This window comes from Prunus persica, chromosome G7 (genome assembly GCF_000346465.2).
Source record: "Prunus persica cultivar Lovell chromosome G7, Prunus_persica_NCBIv2, whole genome shotgun sequence".
NCBI lineage: Eukaryota > Viridiplantae > Streptophyta > Magnoliopsida > Rosales > Rosaceae > Prunus > Prunus persica.
Genome location: NC_034015.1, coordinates 19458105 through 19481027, shown reverse-complemented (window position 1 = coordinate 19481027; position 22923 = coordinate 19458105). Strand labels below are relative to the sequence as shown.

The window sequence follows — 22923 nt, the reverse complement described above, 5'->3', positions numbered from 1 at the left end:
GAGATGGTAATAATTATCTGGCAAAAAAAATTAGAGATGGTGATTAAATCGTTTTAGTTTTGTCAAAAAAAAAGAAAAAAAAAAGTCGTTCTGTAAAGAAAATTGAAAAAAAAAAGGATAAGCCACCTTTTGCTTTTAAATTTGTGTTCGGGTTTCTTCTTTTGTTACAACTCATTGAAACTTTGTTTCCTCTTCTTCTTTTTTTTCCTTTCTTTTTCTTTTCTGTGCAAGAGTAAGGCATGAAAGAACATCTCAATAACGTACGCATATATGTAGACAACAACAAAAAATGAATTTTATGGGTTAAATTTTTAAATAATCCAAAGTTGTTCTCACTAATTGGACAAGACAGAATCATTTCATTTTAAAAGGACAAAGACAAATAGGAAAAACAATAGTATATTAAAATGCAAATCATTATAAAACAAAACAAAAAAAGAACGAAAACAAAAGTCCATATCCAACAAAAATTCTCTATATAGGGTGTATAAAATAAAAAATACAAAAAGCCTATTGACACGGGCGTGGCCGCAGGTCGAGAGGCTAGTGTTTATAAACCGAAATGTCTACCCCCGAAAATATATTACTGGATAGATAGTATTACTAAATAAATGTTATGGAGCTACAAAGGAGAAATACACATTCATGTTACAAGCCTCGAATGGGGCCAAATAAATTTGTATTTGCTTCCATCTTAATATCTTACCCTCTCTATAAATTCTGGTTCTACAGAAATTCAGCTATTATTGAGCTTATATGTACCCCTCAAATCATTGAGCATTGAAAAAAAGAACCGTCCTAAACTTATTACCGGAACCTTGGCGCTTTTCATGTATCTAGAGCTCTGTTATGTCAATGTCACCTACGATTTTAGGGTCTTCTTGAATACCTCCACAAGCTAAGAGCCAAAACTGTGAGACCAGCAATGCCAGCCAAAATCTGTTACAACCAGCAAAACTAATTTGTTATACAGCTGCTCTAAAGTTTACGAATAATTTGAGATAATTCATTCAAGAACAAATTTGAATAGAACTCACCTTTGCATGTCTTCCGTAACTGGTTTCAGTAGATTGAAAGAATGATCTTAGTGACTTAAAGTGAGATGTACGAGGCATCAAGATCACTACAGTGTACTGTTTTTTGCAAGGAAAAGGCAGTATCTTTTGTAATGCCAACTGTGCGGTTACTGGTGTCAAAGATTGTCTGACTTTGGACCGGCCTTCTTCTTGAATCTGCGATATACGTTTAATAGTCGTTTGAGTATTTGAATGCATACTACCTCAAACTTTTTGTTGCAATAAATAATTTCCTTCGAATGGAAGCTAGGAAATGTTTCTGTTTCAAGGAACTACTGTATCCATAACAATTTCTTCTACCCTAAGACTTCACTTGAGAACATTAAACTCCAAATCAAACTGGAACCACTAGCCATTCACCAGGAATTGAGCAATTTAGAGAGAAACAAAATTGCAGGGGCGGTAGGCAAGTAGGATTACAGCAACCAACCTCAAAACAAGTGCCAACATCACCTGAGTAGACCCTTGACTGGTAGCTGTGCAAAATCCTGTCCAACCAGTAGTAATTCTCCTGAAAGAGTGGGAAATCAGAAACAGAAATCAAGTGATTTACAATTACATCCATTTCATTCATCTCTAAGATCCAGGAAACTTTATGCACTAAGTGATCATCAGGAACAATTGAGTTGAACATTTGATGTCCTACAATTTGGGGTAGAATGATGTTTTACCGACCAAAATGAACCCTATTGTAACAAGAAAACTTACTTGAAGCCCATTTTCATGGGCTCTTTGCTCAATTTCAAGGATGGTTGAGACATCCTCGTCTGACGGCCCTTCCTCTTGAAGACGTGAAATTTCATCCAAAGTAAGATCGACCTGTTATACGGTATCAAATAGCTAGTTCACCAACCATTCAATTAATAAATAAAAAATAGAAACATGTCAAGCTACAAAAGCACCAACCAGCTTTGAGGAGATTTCTGGATCACAAGAAAAGTTTATGCTTATATCACCACGAACATTTGCAGTTCTGGAAGGCTTATTACCGCCAAGAAATACAGAAACACCTACAGTGTAGATCTATTGCATAGAGGTAATTAAAGAAGAACTGAACCAAAGATGAAGGTGATTAATAGAACTAAAACAATTAAGACACATGCATACCTGTCCATGTTTGAACCGGAGAACCTGCATGATTTTTGTTTCAAGAAGTTTGCTCAGGAACCCAATAACGTGAATATCTTCTACCTGCCATTTAATTGTTTTTCCCCAGCTATAAATCATCAGTAAAATTGAAATCGTGAAAGGTCATTGCATCATGATCTGTCACATGCTTCGTAACATAGGAAAGGAGCACACACCATGGTTCCATTGTTCAGTTCCACAGGGAAACACAGCTGGACAGAACATTGTTCTTCAACCATTGGGCTGTGAACAACTTCTCTGCAAGCACGTCCAGTCAAGTGTATTAGAAGGGATTTGGAGCAATAAAAGGAAGTAGGTGTTCAGACATGCACTAACATGTCCAAGGAGTAAAATGAGAAACTTCAGTAGATTTAAGACAAGGGCAGGAATGACAATATTCAAACATCCAATAAATTGGGTGGCCGATGCAAGAGAGAGCAGGGATGCTGCTTAATCAAACCCTTATCAAATAACGGTATTTTTTGTTTGGGAAAAAAAGGTCAGGTTGAACAATTAGTCCAACTGATAGCATCCAAACCCATGTAGGTATTGATATTATATTATTATTTCATATTTGCAACACCTTCTACCACTAACATAAATACAATGTGCTATTGCTGCATATGGATTTGTGCTCTATTCTACCTTATTCTGGTTTTAGGAAAAGTGAATGGTAGTCCCTTGAGATCATCACGATTATATTGCAGGACAGGTTCAGGGGGGTTTGGTATTCCACCCTGCATGGTAAATCACATACCTGTGAGGACATATAATATAATCCAGGTGTAAGTAGACTCGAAAGGAAGTTTTACTTACCAAATACTGCAAAATAAGAGGAAGTGCTATAGAGGGATCAATGTTCCCAACAATAACAATGGAGAAAGTTGATGGATCCTTGAAACATTTGTTGAAATATTCACAGGCTTTCAATGGATCAACTTTCCGAAGATCACTTATTCTAATAGGCTGCAAAATATATAAATAACCCAGAATTATAACTAGAACAAACCACATGAATGAAAACTACAATGAACTCCGAATGGGCATCTTACTCTAAAGAAATAGGAGTTTCCATAGTTGAGCTCCTTCACACGGTTTGCAAATGCAGTGTAAGGATCCCTGTCTTGAGCACGGACCACTTCTTCTGCCATTTGCATCACTATTTTGACATCTTCTTCTCCTGGTGTTACATTTGTCGTAAATAGTTGATAGACAAGCTGCCAGCACAAACATTGCAAAAGCTTTGCAACTTAAGAAAACCTTGCAAAAACATGACAAATAAAGAGAACTACGGGATAAAGAGAAACCATTAATTTTTTTTTAATATTTTAAATTTCCATCCCACAACACTCCGTTAACATTGTGATCATAATATGAGAGAGAGAGAGAGAGAGAGAGAGAGAGAGAGAGAGAGAGAGAGAGAGAGAGAGAGGGCATACCTGCAAAGCAGTTTCCAAGTCTGAGGGTGAACAATCACCAGAAAAGGTTCTCATATATGCTCCAAGTTTTGTGCTGACTTCTGCTCTCTTACCAGCAAGCATATCCATAAGAACTGAAGGTCTATAACCATATACACCAATTTCTCCTGCAATGGTTGGTCCCATTGAGCAAGAAAAGTACTCGCTTTCAGGAAGTTCGGATAAACCCCCATATGAGAACCCTGTAAAGATAACCTATCAAAACAAAGCGTCGATAAGAATTACAAACCAACTAAATTACTAGACATACTATACAACAACTTTCTGATCTTTGGTACTACCATACATGAGAACAGAAAGCCATTATATGAGATGGAAAATTTCTCTCCTAATGATTGGAAAGGAACAATATCATATATAATAGTTCTTTTAGCCTTGAATTAATAAATGTTCATTTCATGCATTGGAAATAGAATTTCTTCCTTTCTCTTTCGCCCCTAGTTCTAACGACTACAGATCAATTAGAATGATGAATGTCGTCTTATGTTCATAACTTCAACTACAAAAAAACAAGTGACATATTGACAGAGCTTTAGAGCTAAACTCATATAATGAGATCCACACAGTTTTTCCCCAGACATTGAACTACAGATATTGCATTGCTTTCACAGAGTTCCACCTGGTCATCAAGGAAGTTTGTACACTTATAGCAAACTCTCATGCCATTTGATAGAACTAACTCAGTAACTCCAATTTTTGAATATTCCAACTCCTGCACTATATTCCTGAAACAAATAATTTAAAAAGGCTAAGAATACTGAGATATCAGAAAACGGTTTAAGAGAATTCATAGAGCTGATGATAAATGTAGAATACATAAGAATATAAACTCCCAACAGAAAATGAAACAATTTTATGCCCTTATCGAATACAAGCAAGCAAAAAACAGAGTTTTCTGCAGAGAAGAGATTCTCATGTGAACTAGAAAACACAAGCACACACAAAGGGGAAAGAACAAAGCAGAAATAAAACCGATATGGTGAAATGCATTTCTAAGAAGTTAAGGTCCAAAATTACCCAGGATTAGGTTTTGAATTAACAATTTCCTCTGGAATCTGTTCATCATCCCAAGGAGAAATGATTCTTTTTTCCTCAAGATCATTGATCATTGATACAACATTTTTTAGATCACCTATTGTTGCAGAAGCTCGTGGCTCAATTGTCTTAATGACACAGCTGCATGATGTTTGTAACTTTACTGCATATTTGGATATCTCTGCTGTGGTTATCTCTACAGGTGTAAAAGTCATGGTGAGAAGAGCTATACATTTGTTATATAATAAATCAGATCATTACATGTAGATATGCAAAGACTCACGAGGTAGAAGAGTCTTCTGGAGTTGAGCTTCATATTCAATCCCAATAACAGGTTCATTGCGGAGAAAATGCTACCCAAAGGAACATAAAGGCAAAACATCTTTCCAAATCAATACAAACGTCATATTATAAATTGAAAATTTACAAGAAAGCTACAATTTGGAAATACTTGTAAATATTCATCTCGCAAGCTAGTTGATTGCATTTGATCACGCTCCAAATAGGCAGATTCAATCTCTGACATCAGTAAAGCTCGAACAATAGACACTTCTCGTTCTGAAAACCCATGTAATTGTACCCTTGCAACCTGAAGGTAAAGTGTCATTATAATTAGTTCCAAATTAAAAACAAAACAAGTAGAGTTTTTGTATAGGATGAAAAACATGCCTCAGTCAGCATTGATTCTAGGGCCTCAATAGTCCCTTTTTCTTTACAGGATGAAGTCATTATATAAGCCTTCAATGGATTAACAAGAACATCTGCGGAAGCCGAGCATGAGAAATAGGGGGGGTCCTTCCTACGAGCTATCTTAAAGAACCTCTGGTTTAGGGCATAAAGGAACATGGACTCTGCCAGCAAATCCCTATAGTCCCTCACTGTATTCAGCTCACCAGCTGCCATCTTATAGCTAATAATTACTGCAGACTGTCACAAGCGAATTTCAATGTTAAAACTGAAAATTCCACGTATATCACTTGCATGTCCATGAATGTGCAGATCAATTGGTACAAACAAGATTGAGATTTATTTCTGTACTAACCCCAGTAGCTTCAGATTCAACAAAACATGAAAAACGTGGCTCTTCATGAGATGGAACTGTATATCTTGGTATAAGAGGCAGCTCAGGTGATGAAATTTTATGTCCGAAATGATTCTTTATCAACTCAACTACACTCTGAGAGAGAGAGAGAGAGAGAGAGAGAGAGAGAGAGAGAGAGAGAGAGAGAGAGAGAGAGAGAGAGAGAGATTTTAAGGCATCTTGACTACGAAACAACTCTTATAATTCCAATATGAACATTAACATGTTGACAATGCCAAACCTGGGTATCAGAGAAATCTCCAACAGCTATCACTGCCATGTTGCTTAAATGGTACCACTTACTATAGAATTGCTTCACAGTCTCAGAAGAAACAGTTCGAATCACCTTTTCTAATCCAATCGGTAAGCGGTCAGCATACTGCAATGAAAAGAAGGTTCTCTTATTTTGGTCAAAACAAAAGAGGGGTCTAGGAATAACATAAGATTGACAAAAAAATTCAAAATTAGGACTACAAGTTTACCTAGGTCTTAGACTTCAGCACACATAGCAGAGAAAATTTAAAAAACTTAAATTCATGTACTTTAGCTTAGCAACATCCTTCTACTTAATATAACATTAAAGAAATGATGTAAAACTAGTTCCAAGTTCCAACCCTCTGTGGTGATATGTGTGCATGGTACATTGTTCTATCACGGACCCCTAAATCTAAGACTCAATTGCATAGTCCATAATGTTGTAGGAGGCGCATAAAAACATTACAGCTGATGGTTCATCAAAGAATAAAAAAATCTCCTGATCAAGTTAGTCAGGGATTATAAGCTTCATAGTAGCGGTACCTGTGAACCTTCCATCATCAGAATCCAATGTGCATCCTGCATCCTTCCTGTAGCATTCCGGTTCCCTCTGTATTCTTCCATAACCGCACCTCTTTCTCTTTCTAGATCATCTTTTGAGACACGAACCTGCACATTGCATGTAATTAAACCAGAGAGTAAAAATTGTTTAGAATTACCGAACAAGGTAAACTTTGTTTATACCTCAGAACTGAATTCAGCCAAGACTGAAATGGCCTGAGATAACAGTTCATGCTTATCAACAGGAACAAACAACTCGTAAACAGTGTCATCGGCAGATGTCACTGCATTCTGACAAGCGCCAAATTCTGCCCCAATACTCTCAAGAAATCTGATTATATCATGATTTGTGTATTTCTCAGTTGCGCTGAAAGCAAGATGCTCAACTATGTGAGCAACTCCTCGTTCGTTCTCCTCTTCCAAAACTGATCTGCCATGAACCCAATAATATAACAATCCTTTATAAATTCAGGGATATATACATATATGAAAGGTTTGAACCTATTTATCTAGTCAATGAGATAAAATGCTAACTCTACATATGATATAACTTTCCAACTCACGCACATAATATATTGTTGTGTCATTATGTGCATTTCAATTCCATGTTATTCAATTTCAGTTATTTAATCATCCCGATGGGGGATGGAAAAATCTTTCCTCTTCCTTTACTCACTGCATTGTTCGGTTTCAGCAAGTATAATTGATGTTTCAGTTTATTGCCTTGTGGATCAAATTACATTATCAGAATCCCAGAGTATAATAGCAAATGGCAGTTCCCCCACCAAGTTCACCAAAACCCACAGTGAAAGAAACCACTAAATTAAGCACACAAACACAATTGCCCAAGTAACACCAATCAACGACCAAATGCACAGAAGCAATAAAGATAAAGAAAAACAAACCCAATTACAAACAAAAAAGAAGTTGTACCCGACTTTGACAGCAAGAGCGAGCGCTGCTCTCATTCTGGGCTTAGAATTACAACGAACATAGTAACATAGACCATTGTCAAGCCTGCCATAGTCAACTCCAACAGGTTGCTCCCCAAGCACTTGGTCCATGTCTACGTTCACCAGCTTCAATGACCTGAACCCATGTTTCTTCTTCACTATCTTTGAGGTCTCTGCCGGAAGCAAATCCATCTCTGTGTCTCCCTCTTCAAATTGGGAAATTGGACTCACTTAAAAGTTTCAGTCTTTCAGATTTCAGTTATTTGTTGGCAAAGAAATAATCTTTATAATAATAACACCATAATAGTGTTTGTCAAGACTCAAAAAAAAAAAACACGAAAGCTACGAACTGCAACTTCTGTGTCGTCTTTCACAATTCGAGAGCACTCAGCTTTGACTGTGATGCCATCAGACCTTGCACCACCATGATCTTGCCACGTCAGCGTTCACATCTTGGGCCTGAGCCCATTAGGAACAAACTTGGGCCCTTTCTATTCCCTCTAAAGAAGAAGAACTTGGACTTTTACGGCTCCACAGTACCCAAATTGATAGTCCCCTCTTCAGAGTCTTTCACTCTTGAGCTGAACTGTGTTCAACTTTCATCACCGCAGTCTTCAGAGGCGCCCGTTAAGGTGCTCAAGAGAGACGCCTTTGCTAAAAGACGACGGTATTTGAGAAACCATGCTTATCCTGCACACCTGCGCGCCTGTTCTTCAAAGTCCCAACACTTCCTTATCCTTATTTCCCAGCAGCACAAGCCGCTTCCCGCCATTTTGTACAGTTAAGCTTCCATTTCGGAGCTTTTATGCACAGCCGGGCCAGCCCAGGAAGTCTGTGTTTGTGGCTAAAGCGGGTCGAGGCCTAAAGCTGAAGACTGAAAAAGTGAGTGAAGGAGAAGACGATAAAGAACATGACTTTATTGATATAGAAGCTGAAGTTGAAGCTGAAGCTGAAGATAGATTTTCAGGCCGAGGTGGGTTCACAGGGAGAGAGGAAGAAAAGGACTTTGATCGAGACCCTGAGTTTGCTGAAATTATGGGTGCTTGTCTTGATGACCCACAAAAGGCTAGGTCCAAGGTAAACCTTTTTTTTTTGTGGTTTTATTTTAAGGTTTAAGGAGTTTTATGTGTGAGCATTGACAGAGGTTTAACCAAATTGCAGATGGAAGATAGGTTGAGGAAGAAAAGGAACAAGATATTGCACACAAAGTCTGGTTCAGGTGTACCCATGAATGTGACATTCAACAAGTAAGTTCAGATGGTGTTGGAACAGAAAGCAATTTGTCAGTGTGGGTTTTGGTCCATTTTCTAGCTTGTACATGCTGGGGATGCTTAGTATGAACAAATGATCTTATGCTAATTATTTCCAGAGGTTGTTCTTGTATGCAAATTGTGTAAACTACCTTTTTTTTTCTTTTTTTTTTTTGGGTTAAATAACTGTCTTTTTTAATTTCACTGATGAAACAAGATCATCAAGTGCATTTGTTTACTAACTTAGTCTTGGCTTCTGGCACAACCAGCTTTGGTTTCTCAAACTCGTATATATGGTTTGAATTCTACAACACTCCATTGGAACAAGATGTTTCCTTAATCTCTGATGTAAGTACCTTATCCTCTTCTTGAAAATACATTCTTTGTGAATATTATCAAGTAACTTAGTTGATCTGGTGTGTCTACAGACCTTTCGATCATGGCACATCATTGGACGCATGGGTGGATGCAATTCCATGAATATGCAAGTAAATTTTCAATTACCCTATAAATTTCCGTTTTAAACTTGGTGGGAGCCAATCGGCCATTGAAATATCATACATGACTTCATATCAAGTTTATATATTGGAAAACAAAATGCAAGTTTTTGAGCCATAAATCCCCACCTGCTTTGATCTCATTCATGCAGTTGTCACAATCTCCTTTGGATAAAAGACCGAGTTATGATGCCATTCAGGGAGCAAATGTAACACCAACTACATTTTACAATATTGGAGATCTTGAGATTCAAGACAACTTAGCACGTGTTTGGTATGAGCTCAACTTGAATTTCATGATTTGGGACTTTATGGTGATGCTTAGTTAAATGCTGATGCTTTTTTGCAATTGGGGGGAATGGAAGTGTAGATGGTTCTTGCTCACCAATCTGATAAATTTTTTGACAGGGTGGATATTGGCACCACTGAACCATTGCTACTGGATGTTCTAATAAATGCATTGACTCAGATAAGCTCCGAGTGCGGCTCTCAAATTCCCATATCTTCTACTGGATGTTGCTTGTTTAATGCCTTGGCCTAGATTCATTTGGAAGCTTCTTATTTCGTATATTTATTCTAACTCTTATTACTTGATGTCTGTTAAACAGCTTTGTTGGAATCAAGCAAGTGGTGTTTGGTGGGTCTGAGTTTGAAAACTGGAAGGAGAACTTGACATCAGAGGATGCAGGTTACAGTGTTCACAACATTTAGCCAATTTGGTGTGCCCAAGATTTATATATTATGCTCAACGTCTGAAGATTGAAGGTATCAGACTGGGTACAAAGAACGGTCAAGATTAGAGATGCTGACGTAAAGCCAAATCAATGATAAATTTCCGGTCGTGTACCTCATGTTTTGATCCTAAGAGATGTATATGGACTACTGCTTAAGGGGGGATATAGGGGAACTAAAATGGGGGCCATTTGCAACACAGTAATTTAGCATGCTAAGGATCTCCTTATTTTCCCATTAATGTGCAAGTTTTTCGTCCAATATACGATACTTTACTTTGTACCAAACAGATATTACCTAAATTGACAAAGTGGATGTGAAAAAAGCAGGTGACTTGTTTTGTATTTGTAAACACGGATCCCATAACTTAATGCAAAATTGAAAAATAAAATTGCAAGTTATAGAGAACGACACTGACATGTTAAAGGTGGCGTTAGCTGCTCAATTTCATTATAAGTAATAAAGTTCTGCAAATATTCGAATAACAAAAGCTAGGATGCAAGCATAGAGCTCAAAGATTTACAGATAAGCCTCCGATATTCCAACCCACAAACCACTTTCACCCTACAAATTGCATCAATTGGTAAAGTACAAGGGCATCGCCAAAATTGAAGTCCTTTATGATGCCTCAGCAATGATAGAGAGCTGCAGAGACACTTTCTCAGCTATTGATTTGATCTCTTTCACTCTCTCATCAACTAACTGCTGGAGTTGCTCCTCCTGATTTGGTTGATTCTCATCTATCTGAACAGTACTAGCAGCTTCCCCAGCTTGTGACCTGAACATCACAAATGACATCTCGGGTTCATAATTGCTTGGGACTTCAATCACTTGCTTCCCACCAATCCCAGAATCTTTTCCGATAAGATCTTCCTTCATGCGATTAGAAATAATTCCCACAAAATCATCCATATACCTGTCCACATGATCAAGGCCGAGATAAAGGAAAACCTCCCAACACTGAAGAAACTGTTTCTTGTTGATTTTCAAACTTTTCCGGACATCCTCAATGACTCTAGTGTCTGGCATGAGTCGAGGAGTGTGTGTCTTCTTCGACAATTTTCCTTGCTTTAGTTGCGAAACTGCTGAGCTGACTGCATGCTTGATTGGATCGAACTTAAGAAGGCGCAGTACATCAACACAAGTGCGTACATGTTGAAAGTAATCCAGTGGTTCTTCAACTGTGAGGTCATAGACGTTTTCAGATATTGCAACATCATTGAGAACCTCAAGAAGGTATCGTCCATAACCCTTGTGTTGATAAGGAGGCAATACCAATATCTGCCATCAACAAGGAGGCTTGTTAAAACTCAACAGCACCAAGATTGCACAAAAAATGAAATTTATTTGAACTACGGAAGCACCAAGCTGTTTCTCTAGAGCATGCATAACTAGCAACTGATATATACAAGGAGCAAACCTGACCAATCCGCAACCGAGAACTATCAGGATAATGGTAAAAACGATACACAGCTGTAAAACCAAGCAACATATTGTAGATTTCCCCCTGCTGATCTGTTTTCCTCTGGATCAAGACATACAACTCCCAGCTTGGATCCACAACATCAATTGGACTGCTACCTAATTCAAAAAACAACAATTGATGTCATATTCTTACACTCCCCCTTCCCATCATTTCTCCATAAAAATAAGAAAAGAACAGAATGTTCTCTGATGACGTGAGATAGGTGATAAAATTACCATCAATAAGAAGAAGAACAAGAGGAATCAAGTGACTGTACAGGTGTCCAGCAGCTGTCTTGCCCACAACCAAGCGAACAACCTGAAGTTGGCTGTTATTACAAAATGCAACACAAATTTCTAATATTTTATTATAGTACGAAAAAACAAAGATCTGCACATCAAAATCACCTCCACATCAGAAGTGGCTGCATTAGAATCATTTATTTGTCCATTGGAGGTCTTGTACTGCAACACCTCCCCATTCGAGACAATGGATCTGCACATGTTTTAAAGGTAGAATTCATTAAGTAAATAAACAAAGTTACAAAAATCCAAAAGTTATGGACATAATTAATTTTGATATTTGACCTATGAAAGTATTTCACCATTCATTACCTAATAAAATTCCTCTGTGTTGAAAAACTTTGTAGGAACTCCTCCTCACTCTCAACAAGGGTCAAACCAAAGATTTCCTGGAGAACACTACTAACTTAGCAGCCAAACTATCAACATACTAAACTGAAGTGACAGTTTAAATTGGGAATCAATCCATACCTGAAGAGTTGATTTCAAATCGGTGATCCCTTTGCCTCCCTTGTAACATTTAACCATTTCAATCAGCAATATGACAGAGACAGTGCTAGAAGGATAAGCAATTGGCAAAGTTGGCAAATAGAACAGATTGATGTACACACAAAGAGAGAGGGGGCAACAGAATGCCAACACTTACATCAGTTGTGCTCTCAAATGCAATATCAGCAAAGGCATGAAATGAAATACTGCTAACCCATATGGTAATCTGCATTGGATGGAAGATAATAATGAAGCCATGTTAAATCATTCCATTCAGACTATTAAAATAGTTTAAACATTATTTGCACCAGTGAAGCAAATGATATGAAAGTAAACTTCAATTAAAATGTACAAAGATTACCTTCAGTCCTTTGTAACCATATATCTTCCCCTCATCAAAAAATCTATCCAAGTCAACATCATCTAAACAAAAGTTGTTTGAAGCACCCACTTCCTCTTTGCTAGAAACTGTGATAGCAGTCATTGATTAAGCACGCATGTGAGCTAATGATTGAGTTATTATAAAGAAAATACATAGGATTTAAAGCAGAGTATTCGTTTCCTGAGTCAACAAGGATAAAAATATCAACAAAAAGTAAGTTTAATATCACATTCCACAATTAAAATTTTCCAACCAATCTGAAAATGTATAAAGCACGCAATTGCATCTATTTTTAACATCCTCGTATAACTTATTAAGCATTCACGTAATCTCGACTCATACGTGTGATTAAATCATTTTCCAGTCACCAAAATCATCACGGCTTGGTTGCTGACTGAATGTCAACCTCAAGTCCAAAATAATCACAACTACGAATTTTCTTGTTCCACGTTTTCTTATTAATCAATAACCAAATAGCTAAAATGGGGTGAGTTCCCAAATTTTTTTTTTTTTTAAGATAAAGTTTCTGGCCGAGGCTCCAACTTTACTGAGCCACCAAACAGCTCATTAAGTTAATGTTCAACCAAACCATCTCAATCAAAATGCTGAAAAAAGAAGTTACCTAAAACTAAAATTTAGCCTCACTCAACAATATCAAACAGTAATATCCGGTAAATGCGCATAAAACCCATCATACCTAGGTAAATCTTGATGCAATCTTTGGCGTCTACTCCAGCATCTGCTCCCAAACCCACAAAAGTACACAAAAATTAGGTCTAAATTAAGTACCAAAACATACAAAACAGAAAGGAGAAGAGAACATAGTGGTTTATAGAAACAACGGAAACATAACTTGGAAAACAGAAGTGAAGAGGACTCACCGGGATGGGAGAAGCCCACACGACGTCGTTTCTTAGGTTCGGTGGCGGTGGGATCGGCGGTGGGTCCTTGCTTCTGGACCATTTTCTGGTTAGGGTTTCGGGAGCAGGAAATGAGAGGGGGAGAGGCGGGAAAAATTACACTGTTATAAAATGGGGGGGAATTGGGCATCATCGGTGATATTTATAGTGAAATTGGCAAACATAAATATCACGTAATTTGCACTTGCGACGCATTCCAATTTTCCAAATTTATCTGGGCCATTATCCTAGCGCGCGGCCAGTTTCTGTTTATTGGAGCCTTTGGCTGGTAGCTCTGCTTTGCTTTGCTTGCTGGATCTTTGGGTTTTAATCCAGAAAATTGGAGCCGAGCCCAAAAATTTCAATTCAATTTTTTATTACCCCAAAAAATTTTCAAATTCAATTTTTTTTTTGAGATTTTCTATTTAAACCTCACACTTCTCTTATTTCACCCCAACTTTTAATTTAAATTTTCACAATTTCTAAGAAAACCCCACTATCTTCCCAAACTACCCTTAAATACACCCCAAACTGAAAAAATAAGAATTAAAAGAGATTTTCTATTTAAATCCCACAATTTTCTTTGTTCCCAACAAAAAAAAAACACAAACAAATGAAACCCCAAATCCGAAATTTAATACTTTCTAGAGAAAGAGAACAGCTTTACCTCTCTCCAAGAACTATAACTAGAATTCTAACACTTGGGTATTGTTGAGAGAGAGAGAGTGAGTTTGTAAACAGGAAGTTGGAAGGAGGTTTCTAAAACTTAATATGAAGAGTAATGGGGTGTGTGTATAGATGTAGTAGGGTTAATTATTAAGTTGGATAACCTTTTTTGTCTTTTTATACAATAATAAAATTTACAGCTTAATAATTTAAAAGTAAGTAAATTTAGGTTTTACCCATAAAAAAACTTTCACTTTTGGAAAAAGCCAAAGCTTTTTAAAAAAAGACAGAAAAATCTCTCAACTTTCAAACCAAAGACATGCAAATGTAAAGGATTCCTTAGGAAATCAAAAAATAAATAAGGGCAATTTTGTCCATTTTGGCTTCTTTTAAAAATTTTCTCTCATTTGGGCTTTTCCAAAGTCTCCCTTTAAAGTATTGGGGTGAACAAAGAGAAGTGTGGAGTATAAATAAAAAATCTCTTTTTTTTAAAGGAAATTTTCAATTCAGTTTTGTTGATGGTTTTCCCGTGTTAATCCTATATTGGTGGCTTCATTCTGAAGGGTAATTCTACTGTGCTATGGCTTCATTCTGAAGATAGTGATTCTACTGCGCCTATAGCGGTGGTGTTAATCCTATATTGGTGGCTTCATTCTGAAGGGTAGTGATTCTACTGTGCTATGGCTTCATTCTGAAGGTAGTGATTCTGAAGGGTAGTGATTCTACTGTGCTATGGCTTCATTCTGAAGGTAGTGATTCTACTGCGCCTATAGCGGTGGTTTCCGACCGCAGCTTTTCAGTCCGATCTTCGCGTTTGATTTTTTGTCTCAGTTTGATTTCCTGCAGGATTCTTTCAGGAAGATTGAGATCATAACCCTTCTATGATTTCTGAATAGCACCTCTCTCAAAAGAAAAACTGAAATCACTTACCAGGTGATGCTATGTTTTTAACACCAAAAAAAGTTGGCTTAAGATAAAATAGATAACCCAGGAAATGATGACAAAAATATATGCACAAATTCCTTATATCTTGCATTTAACCTGGTAAACTTGAATTTGGATTTAAATCGTCGTTCTTCAACCACAAGAATTGCATCCCGAAAATCTATGATTAAGATATTTCTGAAAACTACATAGCATTACCAAATCAATTTTCAGCAAAACTTGGTGATAAGACAAAAAACACAAACAGGGACCTTCCCTTTTTCAGTAAAAGGGCAAAAGTTTCCAAATTCTTCTGGAGATAAATATAAAATGGGAAATCATGTCTCTCTGAACCTGGAAAAGTAAAACTAAAAACACCAAATGAACATAGTAGAGCGATGACACATCTTCCCCACTATCTCACTTCCTACCAGGGGTCTTGACAGCCTGCCTATTCCTCTTCTTGACACCAGACTTGGAGACCTTGAGACTCCTGTGAACAACACTAAGCCTGGCAAGGGCTGCTTTCTTCAAATCGGGTCTATAGAAATTATCCGCCACCTGGAACAATTTACAATTAAAAAACAATTTAGCTAGTGCAGATATCAAAACTGTAGGAAACAAAATGCAACTTTGTGCTCTACAATGAGAAAAAAGGCGAACCACAAAAATCCATATGTTTGTCACAAGAGGGCTTAAAAGAAACATACTATTCCAGATCATACAGAACAATTTCAAACCATTAATTCTGTTATGATCGCATGATTTGTGAAGAGAGAGAGAGAGTTTATGTTAAACCCGGCTAGGAATTATAGACACTCATTAAACTGGATAAGTTATTACTGGAATGAGAGGCTCCAAACATAGTATGATCATATCAAATGTTCCACAAAACCAACTTCATTATAATGACACCACAGTTGAACGCAAATCAGAAAACATTGAAAGGCCATTTTCATTTTTCTTTTGTTCTCACTAAATTTGGGTCTTCAAATACCATGTCAATTTTCAGGTATAAAAGAGTGCTCAGAAGCCAAGCGTAACAATTGTATTTCATTGAAAATCCTACACAAAGTAGGATCTTCTTACGTGTTAGCTGCTCATCACTGCTAAAAAGTAACCAGGCGGCTGATTAACATGTTAACAACTTGGGCTACACAGATAACAAGATTGCAATGACATTGTAATTAACCTCTATTGCATTCAAGCATCATTGATATTAAGCATATTAATAATTCAACTCAAATAGCAATAGCTAAAACTAGAGCTCAGGATATGAAATTCGGAGGTACCTGATTGATAACAGCCTTGGCCACACGAGGAAACTCCTTCCTGATCACAGACTTGTGAAGCAAACTGGCAGGCTTGTTCTGCTTCTTCGTCTTAGTGGTGGCGAGCACCACAGAATGGTCTTTGCCTCCGGGCTGAATAGTCACCGTCTTCTTGTTCGCCAAGCCTAATTGAAGTTAAAACAACCGAAAATGAATTAAACGAGTCGTATTCCTAGGGTTAAAAAAAAAATTTCTCGGGAAACAAACACAGGGTAAGAAAATACCAGAATGCTTGTAGGAGTGGAGGTTGTAGAGGTTGTTGGGCTCCTTGCTGAATCGGACGCCAGCGTTGCCTCGGCCGAACTGCTTCACCAAGAAGGAGTTGTTCTTCTTCACGACCTCCCAGATCAATTGTCCTGGAACGGTAGCCATGGCACCTAGCTGCTGTAATCACAAAAATCACAAAATATCAACGGCTCTGATTCATCCAAGACTAAAATGTTTCAATATCAGCATGATCTGATTCAATGGAGCGAGAAATGGAATCAGAGAGCGAGAGATCTTAGAGATGGTGAAGAACTTACTCTTGCAGGGAGAGAGCTTCTGTGTTTGAGAGAGGAGGAGGCTCGGTGGGTTCACGAATACGCTCAAGTATTTGGTTTATATAGTTCGTTTACAAAACCCTAGACACTAAAATGACATGCTGAGGAAACTATATTTATATATTCAAGAATAACAAATGTATCAAGTCCGGCCGTTTGGTCTAGTGGTATGATTCTTGCTTTGGGTGCAAGAGGTCCCGAGTTCGATTCTCGGAACGGCCCTTTTTGTAATTTTAATATGTCTTTCTGAGTTTACTTCATTCTTTCTTTTATTTTTTGTTATACATGTATCAAAGTTTACTTTATTTATTAATTATTGTTTTTCACTTTATTAATTATTGTTTTTCACTCCTCTTAGAATTCAAATTTTCTCACTTAACTCTTAAGAGCTCTAAAAACCTTACTTCGTATTTCAGTTTACAAAGTTCAAGTGTCCCGAGTTCGATTCTCAAAACGGCCCTTTTTGTAATTTTAATATGTTTTTTCTGAGTTTACTTCATTCTTTCTTTTATTTTTTGTTATACATGTATCAAAGTTTACCTCATTTTATTAATTATTGTTTTTCACTCCCCTTAGAATTCAAACTTTCTCACTCAACTCAAAGTTTACCTCATATTTCACTTTACAAAGTTCAAGTAATTCACCGACACGATAAGCCTTGAAATATTCTTTTTCAAATGTCGGTAGCGTAACATTCTGACGTGACATGAGCATTGTAGTAATTTCAACTAAAAGAAATTAAACTTTTTAAAACTTTTTTACAAGTGTTTTTAAAATAAAATAACTATTAAATAATTTACCGAAGTTTATTTATTTCAATTTTTTTTTTTGCCACGCTGCTTGAAGAACCCATAAAAGCTACCCTGCTCAAGTTGTAAGCTTTAATTTTCAGAATCAAAGCGGCAGCCTTTTCTCTCTGCTCTACAGTTTCGTCGAACTCTCTTCGCCTCTCTCTCCGGCTGGTAAGGTTTCTCTTTCCCTTTGATTTCGAAATATATGAAGTTTCGTTGATGGGTTTAAGGATGAGAGTTTTGGATTGTTCAAATGCCTTTCCTTTCCTTTCTTTTCATTTTTTATTTGAAGTGTTTTGCGGGTGAAGCAATGGAAGACAACCTGATAGCAAGCGCGCACTCTTCTGCGTTCAGAGAGTCAGAGGATTTGGAGGGCCAATCCAGCGAAATCGAAGGGTACGATTTCAATCAGGGCATAGATTACCCTCGCCTCCTCAGCTCCATGCTTTCCACTGGCTTCCAAGCCTCCAATCTCGGAGACGCCATTCAAGTCGTCAACCAAATGGTAAACTTTCTCTCACCAAACCAACTTCATTGTCATTTTGTTTTTAACCAAACCCATCATTTTAATTGCACTGAAGCTAGATTGGAGCCTAGCAGACGAGGGTGTAGTTGAAGATTGCGGTGAGGACGAGAGGGATTTGAAGTACAGAAAGTCGGTGAAATGCAAGGTGTTTCTGGGTTTTACTTCGAATTTGGTTTCGTCTGGGATTAGAGACACGATTCGGTACTTGGTGGAGCACCGTATGGTGGATGTGGTGGTCACAACTGCTGGTGGCATAGAGGAAGATCTTATAAAATGCCTTGCGCCCACTTATAGAGGCGATTTCTCGTTGGCTGGAGCTCATTTGCGGTCGAAAGGCTTGAATCGAATCGGTAATTTGCTTGTTCCTAATGGTAACTACTGCAAGTTTGAGGATTGGATCATACCGATTTTCGACCAGATGTTGAAGGAACAAACTGACCAGGCATGTATCTTAAAAAAGGATACTTTCTTTTCAAGTTACTTTTTTCAATTTATGGGGTGTGTGTGATTGATATGGTTTTTTTTTTAGCAGCACATATTGTGGACACCGTCTAAATTGATTGCACGCTTGGGGAAGGAAATAAATGATCGACGTTCATATCTTTATTGGGCATACAAGGCAAGAAATCAACTAAATCGAGCACTTTGTGTTTAGCTCTTAAGCTTGTACATAATGTTGGTATTGTTTATTTTAAAGTCTAAATTTGGTTGGATAAATGTTACTGTTAGTTAGAAATGGAGTTGTGTTTCAAAATTATGCAAGAGTACTATTGGAATGTTTGTTATCTTCTACTATCTATGAAAATAGTGTCAGTGATCTTTGCAGTAACATTTGGTGTATTTTTGTGGTTGTTTTCCAGAACGATATCCCAGTTTTCTGTCCAGGCTTAACAGATGGCTCACTGGGAGACATGTTGTACTTTCATTCTTTCCGTAGTCCAGGTCTGATCGTTGATGTAGTGCAAGGTATGCTGCTCGTTACCTTGTCGTTGCAGCTGATAATTAACTTGGGAAAATGTAATCACAAGATAGCATGCCTTTGAACAGATATTAGGGCCATGAATGGCGAAGCTGTCCATGCAAATCCAAGGAAGACTGGAATGATCATTCTCGGAGGGGGCCTGCCCAAACATCACATTTGCAATGCCAACATGATGCGTAATGGTGCGGATTATGCTGTCTTCATCAATACTGCACAAGAGTTTGATGGGAGTGATTCTGGAGCTCGTCCGGATGAGGCCGTATCATGGGGGAAAATACGGGGTTCTGCTAAAACTGTTAAGGTATTACCTAACCTATGTCATATCTTCACTTTGCCCATTCCCTTTTAGCTCTCGTTTTTGTTTGCATTATAATATATACTTCTATCCACCAAATGCTAACCCTTCCAGCGTTTTATCCCTGTTTAATTTCCTTCCTTTTGGTTGAACCAGGTACATTGCGATGCAACAATTGCTTTCCCTCTGCTGGTTGCTGAAACATTTGCCAAGAAAGCTGTCGAGACAATGACTTAATATAGTTTCATTGTGAAGATTGATTTATGATAAAGAGTTTCAAGTAGTCGTGATGAAGCTGATAACTGCTGGGTGGGGCTCAGCAAACATGATAATTACCACATCGTATTTAAGGGTTTGCAAGATCCTATGTAGGATTAGGAATACAGAAATTCACATTTTTCCCCTTGTGTTAGATTTTTTTACTTTTTTGTTTTGGTCTATCGTAGGGGTTAACATGACATACTAGGGGAATTTACTTGGTATTTCTGATCATTTTATTCAAATTCAAGTTTGAACTCCTATATGAATGCTAAGTCCATTTACTTAAGAGGTATATATCTCTCTTCTAGTTAGGCCAAAAATTTTGTCGAATTGTTATGTTCACCAAATTACGCCGCTTTTAAGCCATTCCTCCATGAAAATAAGTTTTCTTCGATGACCAATCTTTAAATTTTGGAACAATCCTCCCTTTTTAAATTATAATCATTTTTTAGCTTGACTGGTTTGGACCTTGGGTTTAACATTTCATTTGGGAACTCTGGAGATGAAGTTGTTCGTGCCTCATAAACAACACTCGGAAAAGCAGAGATCACTACAGCAAAAATTTATTTAATTAAAACTCCTGAGTTCAGAAAACTTATAATTCAAATCTCATTAGCATAGGAATATTGCCAAATGCTCAAGCTTAGAAATGTAAGATTTCAACTTTCAAGCAAGAATCAGTTAATTCTCCTGCAAATTGTGATCCCATCACCCAAAGAAGCATGTGAAATTTGGACACGAGCATCGGCTGCGAGTAACTTGTTAAGCTCAATAGTCGCCTGTCTGCCTTGTTTCATGTATTCTGGAGTTGATTCCTCAAGCATTACAACTGTTCCTCCCCAGAGGGTGTTATCATAGACAACTATGCCACCCACCTTCAACAGCTTCATTAGCCTCTCATGGTATTTCCAATAGTTCACCTTGTCGGCATCAACAAAAGCAAAGTCGAAACTGCCTTCATTTTCATGCTGCAACATAATCCCCAACCCATGAGAAAATCAAAATGCACAAAACTTCGTTGTTTTCAGCTAAGCCAAAAAGAATGGTTTGAAATGCAAAATACTTACATGTTCTAGTAGCTCATCAAGAACTGGTAGGGCTTCAGATTCAATGAAGTCAATTTTGTGTTGAACACCAGCTTTCTCTATGATTGGCAACCCTATTTGATCATATGCGTCACGATTCACATCTACCGCTACAATCTGCAATAATGTATTCAGAACCATAAATAGTTTCAAATACATGGAAGTTCATTACTTACTAGCTTTCAGCATAATCCTTTATTATAGCCCCGCATGACAAATAAGCGAATTCAGAATTAGTAGTGGCAGACCTTGCCATCCTCAGGAATTGTAAGAGCAGTGAGGAGAAGAGAGTATCCGGTGAAAACACCAACTTCGATTGTCTTCTTTGCATCTACTAGCTTCAACAGCATAGTCATTAACTGACCTGCATCTGGTGCAGTAGCCATCTGAGACCTGAAAAATAACAAGCTTATTAATAATCCTCCTTAATATTTTTCACTCACTCATATGTCAAGTTATGGCTTGGTTATCAAGAAGCTTAATGAAACTTAAGATGAAGGCCACCTTCGGATGTATATGATTTAATCCACATCATAAGTGCTAAGATAAGAAGGATGACAACCTTGGGTGGCTGGCAGTGGCAGCCCTTAGCTCCTTGAGAGGCTCCAGTTCACGGGGATATACACTAGTCTCCAAGATATACTGCCACATTTTCAAAATGAAATGTCAAAAAATTTAAAAATAAAAAGCATAACAAAAGTTGAGAGAATGTGTGGTACCTGATATAACTCATCACTCTGCAGCAGTCCCTTTTGTGAAGGATCCGATTCCTTTTTCAGGTTGTGCTCCATTTCTCTCCAAATATCTCACAATAGAGTTCTGATAGGCTGCAAGGAGGAAGAAGCTAATCCAAGCAATTCTACAAATCCAACAGTTAAGAAGAGAATGATTAAAAATTAACAGGCTTATCTGTGCAAAGGCAGAGCACAATTGCAACTCAACTTCAATGGCATCAAGATCAGAGTAACAGGGCCCTATACAAGAATCCCAAAGTTTTGAGTATCAAACTACCACCTTTTAATCTTTTTGGAGTGTCCACGAAGGCTGAACAGTCTATGAGGATTTTGTGGTTCACAAAATCAAATGCCAACATAGTAAATTTTTATGAACAGATAAAAATCAGACTCAACAGATAAACCCAACTCCTGTAAATTTGACAAACTCTGTGATCATTCTCACACCAACTTTCATCAAGCTAATAAACCCAAATGCCCATTTCTTTACCGCTCATCAATATCCCAAAGACAAAGTTACCATCTAGGCTACAAGTATTCTGGGTATGTATCATTTCTGCCTCAATCTAAAAGTCTGCAATATATTCATTGAAAAGAAAGCATAAAAATCTAAAGTCTGAACCTTCATGCATAGTAAACAATTAACACTACGCTTATGCAATAAATTTCACTGAGACAGTGAAAGAGAGAACCCGATGAAAACGAAAGAGAGAACCCTTTGGCCTTTGAATTTGCTGCGAGGGTAAACCGAAACACATCAAAACACAAATGAGCAAAATGCGTTTTTGATGAGTTGGGCCAATCACTATTGACTTATTTTCCATTGCCGTTCAAATTTTCTTTTTCAACTGCAGGCTGGCTGTTATACGACCGTACTAAAGTGTACGACATCCTTTGACTTGTCGTTGCCGCTCTTTTTCGAGAGAAGAACAAGTAAGGTTAAACGGCCCTGTCTTGACCGTTAATTGCTATCGGGTGTCTTTGTGCATTGCAGCCAAATAAAAAGTCCAAAACTTTAACTTCTATATAACAATTTTTTTTGTTTGCCAAAATTTGGAAGGGGAGGAGGGAAATCTCACACACACGGGTAACACGAGGGCTTGAATCCAGGACCACTTGAAAGCACGCCAAAAACTTGGGCCAATCCAACTAACACCCAATTGGTAACTTCTATATAACAATTGATGTGGCAGTGTTGGTTTA

General features: G+C 37.6%; 6 protein-coding genes and 1 non-coding gene across 12 annotated transcripts; 3 read left to right on the top strand and 4 right to left on the bottom strand.

Moving 5' to 3' along the window:
* On the bottom strand, positions 458–7976 carry LOC18769402 (zinc protease PQQL-like). The gene is made up of 21 exons (XM_007204605.2): positions 7548–7976; positions 6798–7044; positions 6597–6722; positions 6040–6177; positions 5760–5894; positions 5387–5644; positions 5169–5306; positions 5001–5070; positions 4700–4913; positions 4302–4407; positions 3644–3877; positions 3257–3421; positions 3021–3170; positions 2850–2941; positions 2381–2462; positions 2184–2267; positions 1983–2099; positions 1785–1895; positions 1507–1587; positions 1038–1232; positions 458–939 (listed from the first exon to the last, which is right to left on the bottom strand). Exons 1-21 carry the CDS (start codon positions 7757–7759, stop codon positions 871–873), a joined length of 3024 nt encoding a protein of 1007 aa, XP_007204667.1. The 5' UTR covers positions 7760–7976; the 3' UTR covers positions 458–870.
* LOC18769115 lies at positions 8098–10371 on the top strand. The gene is made up of 7 exons (XM_007202266.2): positions 8098–8644; positions 8729–8814; positions 9087–9165; positions 9246–9305; positions 9467–9588; positions 9723–9794; positions 9923–10371. Exons 1-7 carry the CDS (start codon positions 8249–8251, stop codon positions 10023–10025), a joined length of 918 nt encoding a protein of 305 aa, XP_007202328.1. The 5' UTR covers positions 8098–8248; the 3' UTR covers positions 10026–10371.
* Positions 10466–13774, bottom strand: LOC18769763 (histone acetyltransferase type B catalytic subunit). The gene is made up of 10 exons (XM_020567954.1): positions 13566–13774; positions 13382–13423; positions 12664–12770; positions 12460–12528; positions 12285–12323; positions 12126–12202; positions 11919–12006; positions 11748–11829; positions 11467–11627; positions 10466–11327 (listed from the first exon to the last, which is right to left on the bottom strand). The coding sequence occupies exons 1-10, from the start codon at positions 13735–13737 to the stop codon at positions 10665–10667; spliced, it is 1500 nt and encodes a 499-aa protein (XP_020423543.1). The 5' UTR covers positions 13738–13774; the 3' UTR covers positions 10466–10664.
* Positions 15280–17127, bottom strand: LOC18769177 (60S ribosomal protein L28-1). 2 transcript variants are annotated; one of them, XM_007202662.2, is made up of 4 exons: positions 17029–17127; positions 16729–16888; positions 16466–16629; positions 15280–15734 (listed from the first exon to the last, which is right to left on the bottom strand). In XM_007202662.2, the coding sequence occupies exons 2-4, from the start codon at positions 16874–16876 to the stop codon at positions 15594–15596; spliced, it is 453 nt and encodes a 150-aa protein (XP_007202724.1). In that variant the 5' UTR covers positions 16877–16888; positions 17029–17127; the 3' UTR covers positions 15280–15593. The 2 variants fall into 2 exon arrangements, with proteins under 2 accessions (XP_007202724.1, XP_020423542.1); XM_020567953.1 differs by having other exon boundaries at positions 16729–16885.
* On the top strand, positions 17197–17268 carry TRNAP-UGG. The gene has a single exon. It is a non-coding gene; the product is annotated as a tRNA-Pro (tRNA).
* LOC18769561 (deoxyhypusine synthase) lies at positions 17929–20161 on the top strand. Of its 2 annotated transcripts, XM_020567619.1 has the most exons (7): positions 17929–18008; positions 18130–18342; positions 18419–18805; positions 18896–18982; positions 19224–19329; positions 19411–19646; positions 19797–20161. In XM_020567619.1, exons 2-7 carry the CDS (start codon positions 18148–18150, stop codon positions 19875–19877), a joined length of 1092 nt encoding a protein of 363 aa, XP_020423208.1. In that variant the 5' UTR covers positions 17929–18008; positions 18130–18147; the 3' UTR covers positions 19878–20161. The 2 variants fall into 2 exon arrangements, with proteins under 2 accessions (XP_020423208.1, XP_020423209.1); XM_020567620.1 differs by lacking the exon at positions 17929–18008 and having other exon boundaries at positions 18257–18342; positions 18423–18805.
* LOC18771033 (probable caffeoyl-CoA O-methyltransferase At4g26220) lies at positions 20439–22513 on the bottom strand. 4 transcript variants are annotated; one of them, XM_020567674.1, is made up of 6 exons: positions 22343–22513; positions 21706–21845; positions 21549–21628; positions 21235–21379; positions 20969–21103; positions 20439–20869 (listed from the first exon to the last, which is right to left on the bottom strand). In XM_020567674.1, the coding sequence occupies exons 2-6, from the start codon at positions 21775–21777 to the stop codon at positions 20579–20581; spliced, it is 723 nt and encodes a 240-aa protein (XP_020423263.1). In that variant the 5' UTR covers positions 21778–21845; positions 22343–22513; the 3' UTR covers positions 20439–20578. The 4 variants fall into 4 exon arrangements, with proteins under 4 accessions (XP_020423263.1, XP_020423261.1, XP_020423262.1 ...); XM_020567672.1 differs by having other exon boundaries at positions 22413–22513; XM_020567673.1 differs by having other exon boundaries at positions 21706–21960; positions 22413–22509.

What these genes read in the sequence shown, in the direction of transcription:
- LOC18769402 (XM_007204605.2), bottom strand. Translation starts at nt 7,759, where the DNA reads ATGGATTTGCTTCCGGCAGAGACCTCAAAGATAGTGAAGAAGAAACAT. An exon ending in AACTGAACAATGGAACCATG is followed by an intron (nt 2,268 to 2,380) that starts GTGTGTGCTCCT and finishes ATTAAATGGCAG; the next exon opens with GTAGAAGATATTCACGTTAT. An exon ending in TCCGGTTCAAACATGGACAG is followed by an intron (nt 2,100 to 2,183) that starts GTATGCATGTGT and finishes TCTATGCAATAG; the next exon opens with ATCTACACTGTAGGTGTTTC.
- LOC18769115 (XM_007202266.2), top strand. Translation starts at nt 8,249, where the DNA reads ATGCTTATCCTGCACACCTGCGCGCCTGTTCTTCAAAGTCCCAACACT. An exon ending in ATGAATGTGACATTCAACAA is followed by an intron (nt 8,815 to 9,086) that starts GTAAGTTCAGAT and finishes TGGCACAACCAG; the next exon opens with CTTTGGTTTCTCAAACTCGT. An exon ending in TTGACTCAGATAAGCTCCGA is followed by an intron (nt 9,795 to 9,922) that starts GTGCGGCTCTCA and finishes TCTGTTAAACAG; the next exon opens with CTTTGTTGGAATCAAGCAAG.
- LOC18769763 (XM_020567954.1), bottom strand. Translation starts at nt 13,737, where the DNA reads ATGATGCCCAATTCCCCCCCATTTTATAACAGTGTAATTTTTCCCGCC. An exon ending in TTGCATCAAGATTTACCTAG is followed by an intron (nt 12,771 to 13,381) that starts GTATGATGGGTT and finishes CTGCTATCACAG; the next exon opens with TTTCTAGCAAAGAGGAAGTG. An exon ending in CTCGGTTGCGGATTGGTCAG is followed by an intron (nt 11,328 to 11,466) that starts GTTTGCTCCTTG and finishes TGTTGATGGCAG; the next exon opens with ATATTGGTATTGCCTCCTTA.
- LOC18769177 (XM_007202662.2), bottom strand. Translation starts at nt 16,876, where the DNA reads ATGGCTACCGTTCCAGGACAATTGATCTGGGAGGTCGTGAAGAAGAAC. An exon ending in CCACTCCTACAAGCATTCTG is followed by an intron (nt 16,630 to 16,728) that starts GTATTTTCTTAC and finishes AACTTCAATTAG; the next exon opens with GCTTGGCGAACAAGAAGACG. An exon ending in CCAAGGCTGTTATCAATCAG is followed by an intron (nt 15,735 to 16,465) that starts GTACCTCCGAAT and finishes AAATTGTTCCAG; the next exon opens with GTGGCGGATAATTTCTATAG.
- LOC18769561 (XM_020567619.1), top strand. Translation starts at nt 18,148, where the DNA reads ATGGAAGACAACCTGATAGCAAGCGCGCACTCTTCTGCGTTCAGAGAG. An exon ending in ATCTTTATTGGGCATACAAG is followed by an intron (nt 18,983 to 19,223) that starts GCAAGAAATCAA and finishes GTTGTTTTCCAG; the next exon opens with AACGATATCCCAGTTTTCTG. An exon ending in GTTCTGCTAAAACTGTTAAG is followed by an intron (nt 19,647 to 19,796) that starts GTATTACCTAAC and finishes TGGTTGAACCAG; the next exon opens with GTACATTGCGATGCAACAAT.
- LOC18771033 (XM_007202436.2), bottom strand. Translation starts at nt 21,777, where the DNA reads ATGGAGCACAACCTGAAAAAGGAATCGGATCCTTCACAAAAGGGACTG. An exon ending in AGAGTGATGAGTTATATCAG is followed by an intron (nt 21,629 to 21,705) that starts GTACCACACATT and finishes AAAATGTGGCAG; the next exon opens with TATATCTTGGAGACTAGTGT. An exon ending in GCCACTGCCAGCCACCCAAG is followed by an intron (nt 21,380 to 21,548) that starts GTTGTCATCCTT and finishes GTTATTTTTCAG; the next exon opens with GTCTCAGATGGCTACTGCAC.